Source organism: Peromyscus californicus, unplaced genomic scaffold (genome assembly GCF_007827085.1).
Source record: "Peromyscus californicus insignis strain IS unplaced genomic scaffold, ASM782708v3 Scaffold_21__1_contigs__length_65335640, whole genome shotgun sequence".
Taxonomy (NCBI): domain Eukaryota; kingdom Metazoa; phylum Chordata; class Mammalia; order Rodentia; family Cricetidae; genus Peromyscus; species Peromyscus californicus.
The window spans coordinates 64,418,943-64,437,196 of NW_026294514.1; the positions used below are offsets into that span (position 1 = coordinate 64,418,943).

Consider the following 18,254-nt stretch of genomic DNA (forward strand, 5'->3'; position numbering starts at 1 on the left):
AATGGCCCAGTCACTGTAGTGAATGTCAGTATGAAGACCTGAACTTGATCCCCAGAACCTGTAGGCATAGTGGTGCTTGCTTGTAATCCCAGTGCTGGAGACAGGTAGACCCCTGGGACTTGTTGGGAAGTCAGCCTAGCCTTTTCGGGGAGTCCCAGGCCAATGAAAGATCTGTCAAAAGAAGTAATGGACAGTGCCTAATAAACTACACCAAAGGTATGGCTTCCACATGCACGTGCATACACTTGCACATTCACTTGCACACACGTGCACCTGCAGGACACTAACACTCTATCCACCCTCATCTCTTTCCACCTCCCCAGGAATACCTATCCATGTACAGGATTTGGGGAGAGAGCCACGAAGTGTGCTTTTGTTTAGATCTTTTTTTTTTTTTAAAAAATATGTTAGCTAAGTAGCTTTATTCTTTGGATATAATAAAGGCAGGACATGACACAATAAGAAGGCAAATGTAGATGTATTAAGCTATGGGTAAATTTTGAGGGCTATATAATCTTCCACATTGCCACTCTGGAAGATAGTAGTCACACCCATTTCAAACTCATTACTCTTGGTGAACTTTTTCGACTATTCTTCGGGCACTACCATCCTTACGGACTTGAGGGCTTTAGTGGTAGCAAATCTCCATATTATAAAGACAAACTTTTAATTTTTCAATTTTTATTATTTGATAATTTCATACACACATATAATACATTTTTACCAAAGCATTTCTCTCCTCCAGTCCCCCACTGCTTTTCTCTCCCAGCTCTCTCTACTTTTTAAGCCATACAGTCCACTTCGCGCTGCCTGTGTGCACACAGAGTAGGAGCATTGCTTGGAGCCTCTCAGCGGTTTTACCCTTGAAGAAAGCTGACTCTCCCTCCCCAGCAGCCATCAGTTGCCTATAGCTCCTCAGCTAGGGGTGGGACTTCATGGGCTTCTCCTCCATCCATGCAGAGATTTTGGCTGACTTGATTTGTGCCAGTCTTGTGTGTACAGTCACAGCTGCTAGGAGTTTGTGTGTGCAACAGTCCAGCTATGTCCAAGAAAAATAACTGTTTCACTGTAGAACTCCATTAACTTTGCCTCTTACATGCTTTCTGCTACAATGTTCACTAATATTCTTCTCTTTGGCCTCCCCCATCTTCACCATGATCTACATGGTTTTGTCTAAGTGTTGGAGCCAGGTCTGTGTTTTCCTCATGCCTGTAGGAAGGTCCAGTTTTCATTTCCCTTTTTTTTTCTTTAATTGTTGTTACACACACACACACACACACACACACACACACACACACACACACACACACACACACACACACTCCTAAATATAAAAACACAACCTTCTCGTCTGTATAAAGTTGTATGTATGTTTTCAGGACTGATCATTTGGTATTGGGAAGACGATTGCTCAGACTCCCAGCATTCCTTAGGTGCCTGTAGTTCTTTGTCTAGGGTTGAGACCTGACGAGCTTTCCTCCTTTTACATTAGTATGTCAATTGGTGTCATCTTTGTTCAGATCATCTTTAGGCAGTCATGTCAGTGAAATGTCTCTGACATTTCTAGGAGATACAATCTCATGTCCAATTTCCTGGCTCTCACAATCTTTCCATTCTCTCTTCTGTAATGATCCCTGAGCCTTAAACGCAAGAGTTGTATTGTAGATGTATTTGTAGTTACTGGGCTTTGCAACTCTGCATGTTAATTAATGGTTGTGGTTTTCTGTAATGGTCTCTGCTGCAAAGAGAAGTGTCCTTGATGTGGGGTGAGAAGTATACTTACCTGAGGATATAATGATAAATATTTAGAATACAGTTAGGGATTATGCTGGTTTAATAGAGCGGTAGTTATAGGTTCTCCTCCAAGGTCTGTGACTTCATTAGGTAGCGGGCTCAGTTTCTAGTACCAAGCATGACTCCCTCTTGATGAACAGGTCTTACATTCAATTAGAGAGTTGTTGGTCACTGTCGAGGTATACGCGCCTCTGTTGTACCCTTAGGGTTATCATGCCATGTGGGTGGTTGTGGTTCATAGTCATCATACCTGCAAGTAGGACTGTTGGGTGCTTCCCTTCTGTGCATGCTTGCATGGCATTTCTGGCACCATGAAAGCTAGTCCTCAGGAAGAAGGGGGTCAGGTCAGATCCAGTTCTGGTCCTCTGGCCCTGTGTCTGAAGTGCATGGTGTTTTCAGCAATAGGGACTTAGGAAGGTCCAGTTTGATTTGGGCTTTTTGGCTACTTTAGAATAAACCTTTAATTCAAAGTCATTTTTTTTTTAGTCCAATGTTTGAGTTGTAGCACTGTATTAAGGTCATGTGTCTGTAGTAAATGAAATGAAATGCTGCTTGAATCAGATCCTTTATATTTTCCCTTGCTCCCAGGGTCTCTTTGAGATCAATTTATAAAGTCATTCAGTGAGTCCGCTTGGTGCACTGGAAAGATGGGCCAAGTAGGCCATTTGGGTTGTGAGCACTATCTATGCTGAGGCTTTGAGCTGGTTGGCATGGTACCCAATTTGGATAGCATGGTGTACTATGGCAAAGCTGCCATTCCCGTGGGTCAGCGAAACTTCACTTTTAGTTTAAAACAAGTTGTTCTTTCTATTTCTATTTTAGGTAGATTGAAAGTGGTTGGGATAAATATGAATAAGCTATAAAAATAAATGTCCAAAATTAAACTGCAAAGAGCCACGTACTATTTTTCACATAACAGGATTTAACCAGATTATGACATAAAGTTGGGGGATTAAATCACTCAGCACTGATGCCTTTATAAAAGGACAGGACTTTTGAACCTTCAGTTTTGCCCAAAGCATGTGTTTTAGAGTATTGTATTCAAGTATTACATCCTCTATTTTTGTGTCTTAGGCAACTTTTTCCTGCACCTGTGAGGACCAGTACATTGGCACATTCTGTGAAGAATTTGATGCTTGCCAGAGGAACCCCTGCCAGAACGGGGCGAGCTGTGTCGATGCAAGTGAGAGGCAGGATGGAAGCCATTTCACTTGCCACTGCCTTCCTGGTAAGGTTTACTCAGCCAGGAGCCAGCAGGTGTCTCTCTGGAGAATGTATGCACATCAATTACGGGTGGGCAAGCAATACTCTGTTCAGCTGCTGGACAAAAGGGTCTCATTTGAACTCATCAGTCTGCATACACTTAAGGACTGGGAGAAGGAAGTGGACGTAGGCCAAACACACCCTGGGCTTGCTTTCAGATGTTAGGGTGTTTTGATCAGGAAAATGATATTCTTAGTCAAGTAGCAAACTGTATGTTTCAGAAAACAATTGCACAAGTATGTCCTGAAATGGGGTGGTATTGCTCTAGGTGATTACATCAAGTCACTTAAGAAAAAAATCTAGGATGAACCACACACGTTGTTGTGCACAGGCACCCGAGCCTCCCATTTATGATCATTTTCTTTGGTTCATGTGTGAACCTCAGCCTGAGTTCCCAGCAGGGAACTCATTACAGGGTTCTCCATTACAGGGCAAGTCTTATTAATATGGGGTATTCTCGAATGGAACATGAGATTTGAAATTCTCTAAGCATTTGAGCATCTTGATACTGTTGTGAAAAAGTGAAAGAATATTAAATTTTTCTCTTGCCATGCGAACAACTCAAATCACTTTTCTCCTTTTGCATCTCATCCTGTTGCCAATCTCTGCCACTGTGTGGGAACTTGGGGTGAGGTAGGGATTGAAACTGGAGGGGGGACGGGAGTCATAGAGGTTTGTTACTCCCTGTATGAAACACAGCTGAACAGTGTAGAAGTTTATCAACTGGAAAGGACAGTTCATCAAATCCTAGGAATCAGATAGTAATTTGCCACATTTGTCAAGTCATTTTGTGTGTGTGTGTGTGTGTGTGTGTGTGTGTGTGTGTGTGTGTGTGTGTGTGTGATAGGTCAGATGATACTATTTTTCTACATACACATTTCTAAAAGACCATTGTATACTGTAGCTTCTATTTTCTGGCTATTTACAGGTTGATCACATGCGTCCTTTCACGGCAGTGCACATGGAACAATGTCATTCATTTGAACCATTATGCCTCCTACGTTTGTATGTCTGGGTTAGATTCTTCTCCAACCCACTCATCTGAATGCCACGTTGGTATCTCTATTTGGATGTTCCAGGCCCTCGTAAGCTCAGGCATCCCCAAACTGAACTCAGTGGCCCCAGCTCTACATAGCTCATCTTCCTGTCTTCCAGCCAGTCCTCCACAAGTTATCCTAGGTGCCCCTTGCCTTCTATTTCTTCACTGTTTTTACTTCCAAGTACCTTCTATTTTTACCACCTGTAACAGTCATTTTTTTCTTACTGTAACAAAGATACCTGAAGGAAAAGCTCAAGGGGAAGAACTTCTTCGGGTCCTGATTGCATGGTTGTTTGAATCCATTATTCCTGGACTATAGTTAGATTTTGCTTTTATAGTTATTACATTTTATGCCTTGTTTAAGATACTGCTTTCTTGTTTCTGATCATATTTTATTTCTTCTATTAAGAAAACAGCTATTTCATAGTACCATATTTATCAACAGCTATGAGTTGTTTTACTGCACTGCTTGTTAATAAGGCAGTTGTAGTATTTTCTGAATATTATGTCTTGCCATCCCTGCCCCACCCCCCAATTTTCCAAGGAATATCATGTTCACACCTAGGTGTCACCACATGTTGTTCACAGATTAAACGGGGCTGAAAATGAAATGAATGCTCTCGCTGGTGTGAACATAGTGCTTTGAGTCTCTTTTTGGAGATGGGTTGCCTGTTTGAAGTTGTCCACCTGTGGGAAACTCTTATTCCACGGAAGCTTGCTTTATTTAGTGGGATTTTAAAACAGCTATAGAGTTACAGACACTATTTAAAAGCTTTTTTAAAATTCTTTGAAAATTTCATATATACATATAATGAAATAGGATTGTATTCATCTCCCATTTACTCCCTCCAACTCCTCCGGGATCTCCCTCCACATGCCCCCCTCTCAACTTTATATCCTTTATGATCCTTAAAAAAAAATAGTTCATTAAGTCCAGTTTGTCAATGTTCTGAGTTATTTGAGTCAGTGTTGGTAGAAGAAAGAGTGACCCTGCAGGATGAATTACAGCTTTTGCTAGCAGCAGGGGAATCAGCTTCTGATGGACTGAATGCCCAGCAGCTTGCAGAAGCCTCTTTATTGTTACACAAAAGGTACTTTTAAGCATGTCAATTTCTGCATACCAAACCTCTTATCTGATCTAGGAGTTGTCTGAAGGAAGAATCACCTAAGCAATTCTCAGACTTCTTGGTTTGCCAGGTATGTCTGGGGACTAAGTTATGCAAAGGCTGTGAATGAATCATTTAGGGGAAAGCAGCTCCATAAACCTCAGATAACAACCACTGACTATGTACAAAAGGTTACTCAAAAGCCGAGGTGCCATCATTCCGGAATTCATGGCAGATGCGTGGGTCTGTGGAATCTCTCTCTACTCCAGTTAGTGTGGCCCATGTGTGCATGTGAGCAGGACCATCCACAGGAGAAGGGACCTACCAGTGGCCGGACTCTCAATACAAAGAATGGTTCTCTCTCTCAGCAGCCAACTGCCAATAGCTCCATCAGTTGGGGCGTGACCTCACCCATCTGTGCTAGAATTCTGGCTCACTTCGTTTTGTGCGGGTCTTGTGCAGGCAGCCAGTTCATCAGATTTTTTTTTTTTTTTTGATTCATGGGTACTCTAGAGATTATGAATATGGTGGGTTAGAATTTGAGTTGATTCAATAACAAACACTTGTCTTTTTTGGTTTTTAAAACAATAGCTTGTAAGCAGGACTTTTCTAGTTGCTGAGAAGTCATGGCTTTCAGAAAAGCTATGTATACATCTGAACAATATAAAATGAGTTCTATATTATTGTTAAAATTTGTATCATGAGGAAAATGTTATTATCAAGTGTGATAGATATTACTCTTGAAACTGGCAATACTTTCAGAAAGAAGATTATCAAAGACATCAAATACTGCAGAAGAATCTGACAAGAGGTTCTGAATTTGGAATGAATTAAATCAGGTTTTGTCTAAATTCTTGGTAATCTCCCATTGCCTGGTCCCCATGTGGGCCTTCTGATTTGAACTGATAAAATTAACTCTCTTTGGTTCTTGAGCCTGCCTGGGTTTGGGGAAGGAACACACACAACTCTCTCCATCATGTCAAATCCCCTGCTTTGGTAACACAAAGGAAATCTATGAGTAAAATGAAATTTAACTGTTTAAACCAAGACTATTTTATTAAAGCCTTCTAACATCAAGAATATGATTTTTCCTCAAAGGAGCCATTTCTTTTTTGTTTGTTTGTTTTGTTTTTTTTGTTTTTTGAAACAGGGTTTCTCTGTGTAGCTTTGCACCTTTCCTGGAACTCGCTTTGTAGACCAGGCTGGCCTCAAACTCACAGAGATCCGCCTGGCTCTGCCTCCCAAGTGCTGGGATTAAAGGCATGTGCCACCACCGCCCGGCTTCTTCTTCTTCTTCTTCTTCTTCTTCTTCTTCTTTTTTTCTTAAAGAATAGGTGTGATATAAATTCACAACTGTCACTGCCAAAATATTATTAGCATTTTGCAGAGGATTTCCATAATGCCTCAAAGCACCACATTGTTCTGACTAATTGGTGATTTTAGACTATTTTTAAGAACTCATCATTGCTGAGGCAAGTGTAGCATGTGGGTCCCTCTACTGTTACCTTGGAAACATTGATTGCTAGAGGGTCAGTGCCTGTGAAGTTGGTACCTCCACCTGGGAACAAGTCCCCACATCTACTGTGAGTCCTCACATGCGATCCAAGTGTGTTTAAGTGGATCATGGTGCTGTGCTTAAAGATGGGCTGCTTCCATGTTTCAGGCTAGAAGGCATTCGAGATCTTTCTTCTATATGTGTGAAGTCTGGAGGTTGAAGGACACATTCAAGGTCACAAGGCCTATGGGAGAAACAGATACAGCTCCATTACTCTGTGCCCATCTGTGAGCTTTTGTCTGCACACCAGTGGCTCCTCAGTTTTTCATTCACTCTGTATAGTAGAAGGTACTGGTGGTTCTGACTTCTTCTCTGGTCTTCTCAGAACCAGAGATGGCATCAGTTAGGACTAAGGGGGCAGGGATGGTAAAACCAAAATTATGTGGCTCACAGGGGATTTCAAGCTGGCCTTTCTGATTTACTGGTTATGTGACCATCCTAAACTTCCTTAAAGTCCTGGCAGGTTTCTTCATCTTTAAAATACAAGATGATAGCCGGGCGGTGGTGGCGCACGCCTTTAATCCCAGCACTCGGGAGGCAGAGCCAGGCGAATCTCTGTGAGTTCGAGGCCAGCCTGGGCTACCAAGTGAGTTCCAGGAAAAGGCACAAAGCTACACAGAGAAACCCTGTCTCGAAAAAAACCAAAAAAAAAAAAAAATACAAGATGATGAAAGGATCATTCATTCACCCAACAGTTATTTATCAAATGCTTGCTACACATCAGGTGTTTTATGGGTTCTCTGAATACAGCTGCTCAAGTCCTTGTGCACACAGAGGTCACAGTTTAGGGGTGGAGATGGCTAAACCACGTGCATGCATGTGTGTACTATGGTGTCTGTATGTGTGTATACATGTATGTTTGTGCGTATGTGTGTATACATGTATGTTTGTGCATATGTGTATATGTATGTGGTCAACAGAAAGAAATAGGGTGTGATTGGGTCAATGAGTGACACACTCAAGAATGGAGTTGCTGTCCTTATAAAAGAGGTCCCTGCCTTCCTTTCTGCCATGTAAGGACAATAGAAAACATTGTGAGGAAGAGGACCTGACTAGATACCAAATCTGCTGGCACCTTGATTTTGGACTACTTAGACTCCAGTTCTACCAGCACGATGCTGTTGGCATTTCATAGTTCCCCAGTGTCAGGCACCAGCTCACAGGGATCTTGTCCCAAAGATGATGGGAGCCTTTGATGGCCAATTGCAGTGGCCCATGTGATGCCCCTCTTGGAAAGATCAGTCTGGAACTGGGGGAAGAATGAGCACCAGAAGGCACACTGAGAAGATGGCTAGGAGGCTATTGACCATCTAGGCAGCATACAAGCACAGCTGGCCCATTGCCTGTAGAAGTGACGAGAGGCTTTGACTGGGGATGTAGTTGAGGGTAGAGCTGATGATGCTTGCTGGCCAATTAGATAGGAAGTATGATTATAGTGAGAAATTGTGGATGCCTTCAAATTTTTAAAATAAGAGCTCATTGAGATATCATCCATATATTATTGAAATATATAATCCAATGGATTTTTTTTTAGTATATTCAGGGTTGGGTAACTATCATTACAATAAATTTTAGGACATTTCATCATCTCAAAATAGGCATTCATCACCTGATCCTACTACTTCCCCAAACTCCAGCTCTAGGCAATTTTCTGCCTCATAGATTTGCCTACTTTAGACATTTCATATAAATTCAGTTATATGATAGGTAATGTTTATAAGCAGTTTTTTTCCCATTGAATACAATGCTTCTATGGCTCATCCATGACATGATGTGGATGGGTACTGCTTTCTTCATAATTCCTGAGTCATTTTCCCCTGAGGAGACACACCATGCCTTGGTCATCCACTCATGTCCTTATGGCTGGAGGCTACTGTGGAAAATGCTGCTGTATTCTTCCCAAGTCTTACCACACCATCTAATCTTCCATTTTGGTCCTTTCCTCTTCTCTACTATATTCCATGTCCGTCACCATCTCTCTTGCTTCTTATCTGCTAGGGATCCAGTTCTCTGTCTGAACCCTGCCCCTTTACATTAAGAATGCAGCAAATCGCCGGGCGGTGGTGGCGCACGCCTTTAATCCCAGCACTCGGGAGGCAGAGCCAGGCGGATCTCTGTGAGTTCGAGGTCAGCCTGGGCTACCAAGTGAGTCCCAGGAAAGGCGCAAAGCTACACAGAGAAACCCTGTCTCGAAAAACCAAAAAAAAAAAAAAAAAAAAAAAAAAAGAATGCAGCAAATCATTGCTGCTTCTCTGTGTTCCGCTTCTTTCCCTCCTTTCTTCCTTTTTCCTCCTCTCCCTTTCTCTTGATCTCTAGTTCCCTGTCTTCCTCCTCTCTCCTCCCCTCTTTCTTTGTCTTTGGTACATATTGATCTGTCTGATTGGTTGTTTTTTAAATGAAATCACCGGCTTGCTCACATCACATCATGGAGCTGCTTCTCCAAGGTCAGCCGTCAGTGTCATCTCCTTCTGGTCCCTTTTCTGCCCACAGTGCTTATCTTTTTTGAAGCATTCGTTGTGTGGTTTGCAGAGCCTTTCTGTGTACATTCTCCCGAGTTCTCACAAGATCTCATCTCCCACTTTCCTTTTTAGCCACTCTCCTGGGCCTTTGATAGCAATTTCTCATTCCAAGCTGTCACCACAAGGATGGCTTCCAGACCCCCCTTCCAGTCTGGCCTCTCACCTCAGCTCTGGCGGTATTATTGGACTTGGCATTGATGCATCTGCTCACTGCTGCTGACGCTGCTGGTCTCCCTCATTGCTCAGGCTGGATACTGGACCTTGATGGTTCTGCCTTTCTATCATTTATCCCTGGACACTCACCAATTCACCTTATTTATGGTGATTCCTTATCTGACTCTTTCTTCCTATTCCACCACAACAGCCCTGATTTAAGCTGCTGTCATCTGCTGCCTGAATGATAGTGACAAGCCTCTGCCTCCCTACATTCCATCTTTTCTTTGTTCACTGCTGCTTGTGATACTTGGGTAGCTCAGACTGGGGGTGACTGAAGGGGTGCTCTGGACTGAGAAGGGCAAAACCAGTGCCCAGATGATGTTGTTGTTTTTCATGACCTTGGGGAAATGATTCGATCTTACTGTGTCTCTATCCAAAGTAGGGTGGAAGGATGGTAGTCAATGGCCACAGTTGAATGACTGCTTTGGCAATACAGTAGATACCTGTGGCATGCTCAGACAGGTACTTGCCTGGTACACAGTCAGCACTCAAAGGTGCCAGCTGCCACATCTGTTGCCAAAGTGAGAGCAAAAGCCTGTAGCTCTGCACAGAGCCCACCACTGCTTCCTTCAGTCGGAACTTGGACTTCAGCTCTCTGTGGTTCCTGTACTGGACCATTGGCAACACTTAGGACCTTCTCTCTCCTCTCCTAAGGCAGGAGAGCCAGGCTGCATACTGCCCCTGCCTCAAAGAGGGTCTGTTGGCCCTCATTGTTAGAATTCTGCCCTCACTCCAGCTGCATGACTGCACATGCACAGTTCATGAGTTAAGCAAGGGTCTTGTGCCTTACATCATCAGTGTGTGCTGGTGATCACGTATGCGCAACGTGGTCATACAATCTGAGCATGCTCAGCGTGGCTCTGTAAGCCCACCTGTACCTTAAAGAGCCGTGACTCAGACCCCACCCTCTCTTTTTCTCTCTCTGTTCTGTTCTGTTCTCTCATTTTCCCTATCGCTGCACATGCTTTCCTCCCCAGGCCTGGTTCTCTTGTCTCCCTCCCCCCAATAAAGCTCTAAAACTAATACTGGGTTCTGTCATGACCGTGACCTTTCCATGTGATAACCAGTGCTGTAACCAGTGCCACTTATCATTCATTTCATTGGTGCCATGACTCGAAGGAGGAAAAGGGGGTGGGTATAAGAGAACATATGCATACACAAACATACATGTACACATAGTCATGTTTATATTCTTATATATTTCATGTTTGTACCAGTGCAAATGGACATGCAACACAAATACATACATATATATATATGCATACAACATACACCTGCACACAGATATACACATACATTTATATGCATTCACATGCTCATGTATACACACACACAGAGAGAGAGAGAGAGAGAGAGAGAGAGAGAGAGAGAGAGAGAGAGAGAGAGAAGTACACACACAAGCCCAGGATGAGTGGCCTATATGGGACACCTCTTTCTCTGGCCTTGGACATTGATACAAGAGAAAGGTAAAGAATGAATTTCGTTCTCCATCCCTTCATCCTGAGCTTGGTTTAAAGGCTCCTTTATGGCTCTTGAATATCATCCAGCCCAGAGGTGTTCACCAGAGAAGGCTACTCAGACACAGGTTCAAGCCAATAGAAAGTCTTTATTAGCTGACCAGTGATAGCATTGGGTATTCAGGACCCAAGTGCAGTCCCAAGCCTTTCTCAGGGTGGGATTTTAGACACAAAACAAACAAAACAACAACATCAACAACAACCAAAACACATCCTAGATTGACACACCCCAGTTAGCAAGAACAGTTAGTCAGAAGCAGAACTTCAAAAGCCAAAAAGCAAGGTTAGTACATTTAGGGACTTTCCTGGAACTCTGGACTTGGATGGATTAGGTCCTTGCTCTCCTTTGGTACTTGTTGCTAATCATGTCCTAGGTTCCAAGGCCTGACAGGCACTTTCACCATGGCATCACTCATGCTAAGGTCTGGGGACCTGTTATACTTTTTTAAAAAAAATTTTCCTTCAATAATCTGAATTATATATAAAAATTTTAAATGAATAGCATTAATATTTTATATTAAAAGAATACTTGCTGGTCACTTTCCTATTTAGTAGATACACCATGTCAGAATAATCTGGAAGGTTTTTTTTTATCTTTATATTTCAGTTTTAAGAGTGGTGTGTGTGTGTGTGTGTGTGTGTGTGTGTGTGTGTGTGTGTGTACATGTGCATTTGTCATGGGACATGTGTGGACATGAGAGGACATCTTAGGTGTCACTACTCATCTTCCACCTTGTTTGAGGCAGAGTGTCTTGGTGTTAGCCACTGTGTACACATGGCTTGTTGGCTCTTGAGCTTCTGGGAATTCTCCCATTTCCACATTCCATCTCATAGCAGCAGCACAAGATCACAGATATAAAGCACCTCATCTGAGTACTGGAGAATCTGAACACTTATTCAGCTGGTGGTTTACCCCCAGTCGTCTCTTCATACTGGAATGGTTCCTTAGACTTAAGCCTCTGGGCCCACCTGTGGTTTCTGCTTCAGCAAATGAAGGATGTTTTTGCTCATTTGCCAGATGTTCCCAGATGATGCTAATGCTGATCACACTGAGAGGACCACTGTTCTAAATTGCCTGCAAGGAACTGGAGCTCAAATGATAATAGATAGGCACATTGCTCTGTGGACTTGAAATCCACGAATCCTTCATTCATTCACAAAACGCAGAACCACTTGTGATACACTGGTGCCTAGGCATTGTGCAAGCTTCTGTGGATTTAAAGGTACATTTGATAGACATTGGACCTGCTAGTTAGAGTTGATCTCACTCAATGTCTTGAGAGCTAGGCATCTTTATCCTCATTTTGGCCATTATGGGAATGAACGTTCTGAAGACTTGGATGAGCCCACTCAGCTTACCACCATGAACCAATGGTTTCCCAAACTATATCCTTTCTGCTCTCTCTACTTCCTGTGTATTTGGGTATTAGATATATTTGCTTTCTTTCAAACCTTGAGACTAAGTTTTTTTTCACTTCTGCTGAATGCCAAGCTTTCTTTCATGCTTTTATTCACATCACACATTTCCATTTTAATTATATGCTACTGATTTGCCTTTTGTGAGCCATATGTATCTTTCTTTACCTTTGGTTTTTAACTTAGGTTTACATTTGTCCAGACATGTTTGGTTTTCTCATGCCAGCCCATCTTTTTCTCTCTTTCTGAACAATTCCTGCCTTCCCACAATGAGATTGCATGTACCAAGATGGAATAGCTTGATGGTGCACAAATTCCTGCTATTTATTTATTGTCTGGCATGCGGATATTAGGCACTGCATCTCATCTCGGCAGCTGTGGCTGAGGTGCTGGCACCAGCTGCTCATTCCCAGAGGGTAAGATCTGAAGCTGGTAGGCTCTCTTGGTGGCATGAGGCTTTCCATTCAAGTCCAACAGCTTCACTCCACTGCACAGGCTGGATTATAAAAAGACTGGCTGTGCTAAAAATAGCTCTCACTTTAATTCCCACTTTGGAAGCTTCCAGAACAGTGCTCCAAAGAAACAATTAGATTCTCCCTCACAGAGCTAAAACAGCAAGGGAAATGCTTTTCATTCTCAGTAGAAGAATCACGCAGTAACCTTCATCAGTACAGACAACTGTGTTGGGAAGGGTGGTCAATGTTTTTGCTTTTCATCTCAGTAGAAGAATCACGCAGCAACTTTCTTCAGTACAGACAACTGTGTTGGGAAGGGTGGTCAATGTTTTCTTTTACAAATATAACTGATAAATTGATTTTGAAATAGTCTGACTCATTTAGGGAACTTTCCTATTCATCCTTGGCCTCTGAAAGGTTTCCTTTGTTTGGAGGGGTCAGGTAGTGCAGTCATAATGACAGGTGGGTAGGCAAGGTAGATTTTATTATGTTGTCAGAAGTCAAAAGATACTACTTAGCTGTAGTTTTGTCTCAGTCATTCTGATACCAGATGGAATAAGCCATTCTTTTTCCATATGCCATTAAATTTTAAGATGTATACCGAAATACAAAATAGTATAAAATCAAGTTTTCCAAATATATATTAGATAGCATGTAGTTTGTTAACACCTGGTGTGGTGATTTGAAAGAAAATGGTCCCCCAAAGGGAGTGGCACTATTAGGAAGTGTGGCCTTGTTGGAAGAAGTATGTCACTATGGGGGTGGGCTTTGAGGTCTCTTTTGCTCAAGCTTCACTCAGTGTAACACAGAGACCACTTCCTGTTGGCTGCAAGATGTAGGACTCTCAGCTGCTTCTCCAGCACCATGTCTGCCTGCATACTGCCATGTCTCACCATTGATGATAATGGACTGAACCTCTGAATTGTAAGTGAACCACTCCAATTAAATGTTTTACTTTATAAGGGTTGCGGTGGTCATAGTGTCTCTTTACAGCAAGAGAAACCCTAACAAAGACACCTAGTGAATGGGTTTATAGTCTGATGCTTTTCTTAAATGCACATGGTTATCTTCTGCCTGGTATTTCTGTCATGAGCAGGCTCTCTGCCAGGGCACACTTGCTTCATATGCACATTGATTCACCTAACTTTACTCATGCTTAGACCTCTATAAAAGTACTGTGTGTTCCCTGGGTGTTCCCTGCATCTCTGAAGGCATCCTTGTGAATCTCCAAGTCACACTGTTTTATCTTTGTTATACTAGAATGTTTTCTAAAGAAAAAAAAAAGGTTGGGTGTGGTGGCTCATGCCTTTAATCCCAACACTGAGGAGGCAGAGGAAGGCATATCTTTGTTATCTGTGAGTTCGAGGTCAGCCTGGTCTACAGAGTAAGTTCCAGGACAGCCAGAGAGCCAGGGCTGTTACACAGAGAAACTCTATCTTGAAAAACAAAAACAAAAACAACAAAAAAAGAAAAGAAAAGAAAAGAAAAAAGAGCAACCCTATGATTCTCAGGCAGTCTTTCCAAGCTACCCATTTTGGACCAATTACTTCATTTTGAATATTCCAATGGTAAATTCCTCAATTACTTAGAGTTTTTAGAGTCAAATCGTGTATTTTAAAATAGTCTCTGATTTGGAGCTATTATAAGGTACTCCTAGAATTCTGATTATTCAAAATGCTGTGAACATACTATCTCTAGTTTATAAAGGAGTGGTTCTGTGTAATGGAAGGAGGAGGGATTGGGATAAAAAAAATGATTTTCAGTCTGAAAGGATAACATCCCTCTGACTTGGGGTTTCCAGCCCTGGCATTAGGGTCATTTTGGACCAGATAGTTCTTTGGGGTGGAGACTGTTGTATTTTTAGAATGTTTGGCAGTACTCTGTACCCACTAGATGTCAGTGGCATCCCTGGTGATTGGACATTGAACAGTGTCACCAGACATTCCAATTGACCCTGGGGGAGAATCAGCCTAGCTGAGAACCACCGATTTGAGGAATCTAACCTAATCAGGGACTCCTGAGGCAGAAAAAGGTGATGAGTTCTGTTCCTGCCATGTTAATTTGCCATGTTGCAGGGAACCATTGGATGAGGAGTTGGAGAAGCAGGACTGACATTCAGAAGTGGGCCAGCTTAACTTTCGGACTTAACTGACTGAATGTGGAGGGGCCTCTGAGCAGGATGACTGGTCATTGCAATTTCCCAAGTTGGGGGTGCTGGCCACTGTAGCAAAAAATAAGGTGATTTTTGATAGTGCATGTCTTAGCCACTGTTTTATTGCTGTGAAGAGACCATGACCAAAGCAACTCTCATTAAAAAAAAAAGCATTTAATTGGGAGCTTGCTTACAGTTTCAGAGGTTTAGTCCATTATCATCATGACGGGGAGCAGACAGACATGGTGCTGTAGCAGAGAGCTTTACATCCTGATCTACACAGGCAACAGGTAGAGAAAGAGATACTAAGACTGGTGTGAGCCCACCCCCAGTGACACACCACTTCTTCTGGCCACACCTCCCCCAACAAGGCCACACCTCCTCCAACAAGGCCACACCTCCTAATCCTCCCCTAACAGTCCAACTGGGAACTAATCATGCAAATATATGAGACTATGGGGGCATTCTCATTCAAACTACTATAGTATATTTTGTGAGATAACCATTTTTCTTTTTTCTTTTTTTAAAGACAAAAACCAAAACCAAATAAATAAAACTCCTCATCTTTGTGTTTATTTTCACTTATTTGGTTTCTGGATATTGTTGCTTTGGGATAGGAAAAAAAAAAACCCTAGTTAAAAGATGCAGTGAGTTTAGGGAAAAACCTTAAATAAATGGGACTCATTCCTTGAACAATTATTTGTGTTGGGAAATGTTATAAGTTACAAGGGTCAAGGGATTAATAAGACAAAGTCCTCATTCTCAAGAAGTTGAGAATGCATGTGTAAGGCAAATCCATTCATGTTCATCAGATAGATGTACTTAGAAGTGAATGAATGAGAGAATCATCTTAAGTGATGGTAAGTGTAAGGAGACAGAGCATAGACTCTGGGAATAAAGCCTGCTCTTAGGATCTTCTAGATGAGGAAGAAATAAATATATTCATATAGTGACAAGTAGGGATATACATCAAGTTCAAGGTAAAGGGTCAGAGCTGCAGGTCCAAGTCGCTGATTTCTGAGCTTAGACCTAATGGGCATGGCAGTCCCAAAAGAATACAGAGGCCAAGTGTATAACCACGTAGAGTGACCTGGGCTGAAGTCTCAGACGTTCTAGAATGGTTTTGTGCCAAAGAAGACTATCAGAAATTGTCTTTTGTGGGACAACACAATGGATCAGTGGGTGAAGGCACTTGCTGCCAAGCCTGAGGACCTGGGTTCCATCCTCAGGACCCACATGTTGGAAAGGAGAGAACTGACTCCTACAAATTATCTTCTGACCCCCGCCGCCCCATTCACTGTGGCATATGTATGCACAAACAGACAGACACACAAATTTTAAAAAATTAAAAAAGAAAGGAGTTATTCCTTTGTGTTTGTTCCCTTAGGAGAATTAAGTTTTAAATAGTGATTTCTGAGATCTGTTAAACATCTCAATGTGATCTAACAACCTCACACACATTTCAATTTAAAATTCATTAGCCAAAAACATAATAATCAGTTACCCAATTTAACACTGTGATTGGAATCATGTCTGAGAAGTTCTCTCAGACATCATCCACATCTCTTCAGGTGTGATGTGTGTAATCTTGGCATTCTCACATACCAGATTAGCCTAACCAAAACCAAAGTGGTAATCCTGTAGATTGAACAGAACCAACGCTGTCCTTTCTGTAGTTGGTTTGTTTAGTACGTTTCTCATGGCTGTGACCTGGTCCCTAACTAGAAGCAGCTGAAGGGAGGAAGGCTGTACTCTGGTTCTCAGTTTGAGGGTACAGTTTGTCATGGAGGGGAAGGCATGGCAACAGGCGGCCCTCCAGTGGTGGATGCTTATAGCTGGGTCTTTTCACCTCCTCCCATATTGGTGGAAGAAGATACAGAAAGCAGACAGGAAGTGAGACTGGGATGAAAAAGACCTCAAGGTCTTACTCTGGTGGTTAAGCCCCTACAGCAAGCAGAACTATTGTCAGGAGACCAAGTGTTCAGACAGATGAGCTAATGGGGCATTTTATGTTCAAATCACAACACGCTTCTACCTCTTTCTGGGGTTAGAACTCCTGCAAGCAAAGGAAACACTTTATTGTTCTAAGCTATTTTCCGTTTTTAACCCACATAAACTGGAGCTTGCAGATTCACAAAACCTGGCCACCCATACAGGTCATGCCTTCCTTTTGGTCCTTTGCAACAACATGTGATTCTAAGTTCACAGTCTTCCAGTGCCTTGATTTCACAACTCACAGCCACTGGCTTTAAGAAACACCATCACTTCAGTACTCTGATAGGATTTGCAAGTCTGACAAAGGTTGAAGCTAATTAGCTTCCTCTATGTTTGATTGGATTTGTGTGTGTGTGTGTGTGTGTGTGTGTGTGTGTGTGTGTGTGTGTGTGTGTGTGTGTGATGTACCCATGTGTACATGTTCGTATGGGTATGTGCATGTGTGTGGAAGTCAATGTTGAGTGTCTTCTTCAATCACTTCTTCCACCTTAATTTTTGAGATGTCTCTCACTGAATCTGGAGCTTACCACTTCATCTAGAGTACCTGGCCAGAGAGCTCCAGGGATCCTTCTATCTCTGCCTCCCATCCTTGGGATTTCTGGGCACACACTACCAGGCCTGGATTTATGTAGATCCTGGAGTCTGAATTGAGGTTTTCATGCTTGTGAGAAAGACACCTTTCTGCCTGACCCATCTCCCCAGCCTCTTCCACGATTCTTGAGGCAACTTCATTGTCTTTCTATTGATCCTCTACTCTGTTATATAGTTTATTTCTAAATCTTTGCTGTCTTTATTTTCTGATCTTCCTGATGGACTTTTGTCTTGGCTAGCCACTTACTCAGCCTCCCGCCAAGTTTGTTTCTAACTTTCGTCAGTAATGTCTTTATAAGATGGCAATTCTAAGTTCATGCTACCCTTCTCTGGGTAGGGCAGGGCTATGCCTGTTTTCTTTTCTGTTTTTAATCCTGTGTTCTTCTCATATCTTTATCTAGTCCCAGGCTAGTGTGAAGCAGATGCTAAAGATCAAGTTGTTTGGTGAATTTAAGAACAGAATGAGGCCAAGTGGATGCCGCATGGTGGTCAGTGGGGAGAGTGGACAAAGAGGAGGAAGGCAGGGGTCAGATCATCTTACCTTTTAGCCACTGACTAGTTTTCTTCTAAACCCTTTGGGAAGCCACTGGAGGGATTTACATATAGGTGTAGTAGTAACTAAATTGCACCTTCAAA

At 42.4% G+C, this 18,254-nt stretch overlaps 1 protein-coding gene across 1 annotated transcript in view; it reads left to right on the forward strand.

Moving 5' to 3' along the window:
- Window positions 1–18,254, forward strand: part of Dner (delta/notch like EGF repeat containing) — a 320,292-nt gene that overhangs the window by 199,149 nt on the left and 102,889 nt on the right. Inside the window, exon 6 of the mRNA XM_052750585.1 lies at window positions 2,869–3,022. Coding sequence (XP_052606545.1) covers window positions 2,869–3,022 — 154 coding nt within the window. The remainder of the gene's footprint in view (window positions 1–2,868; window positions 3,023–18,254) is intronic.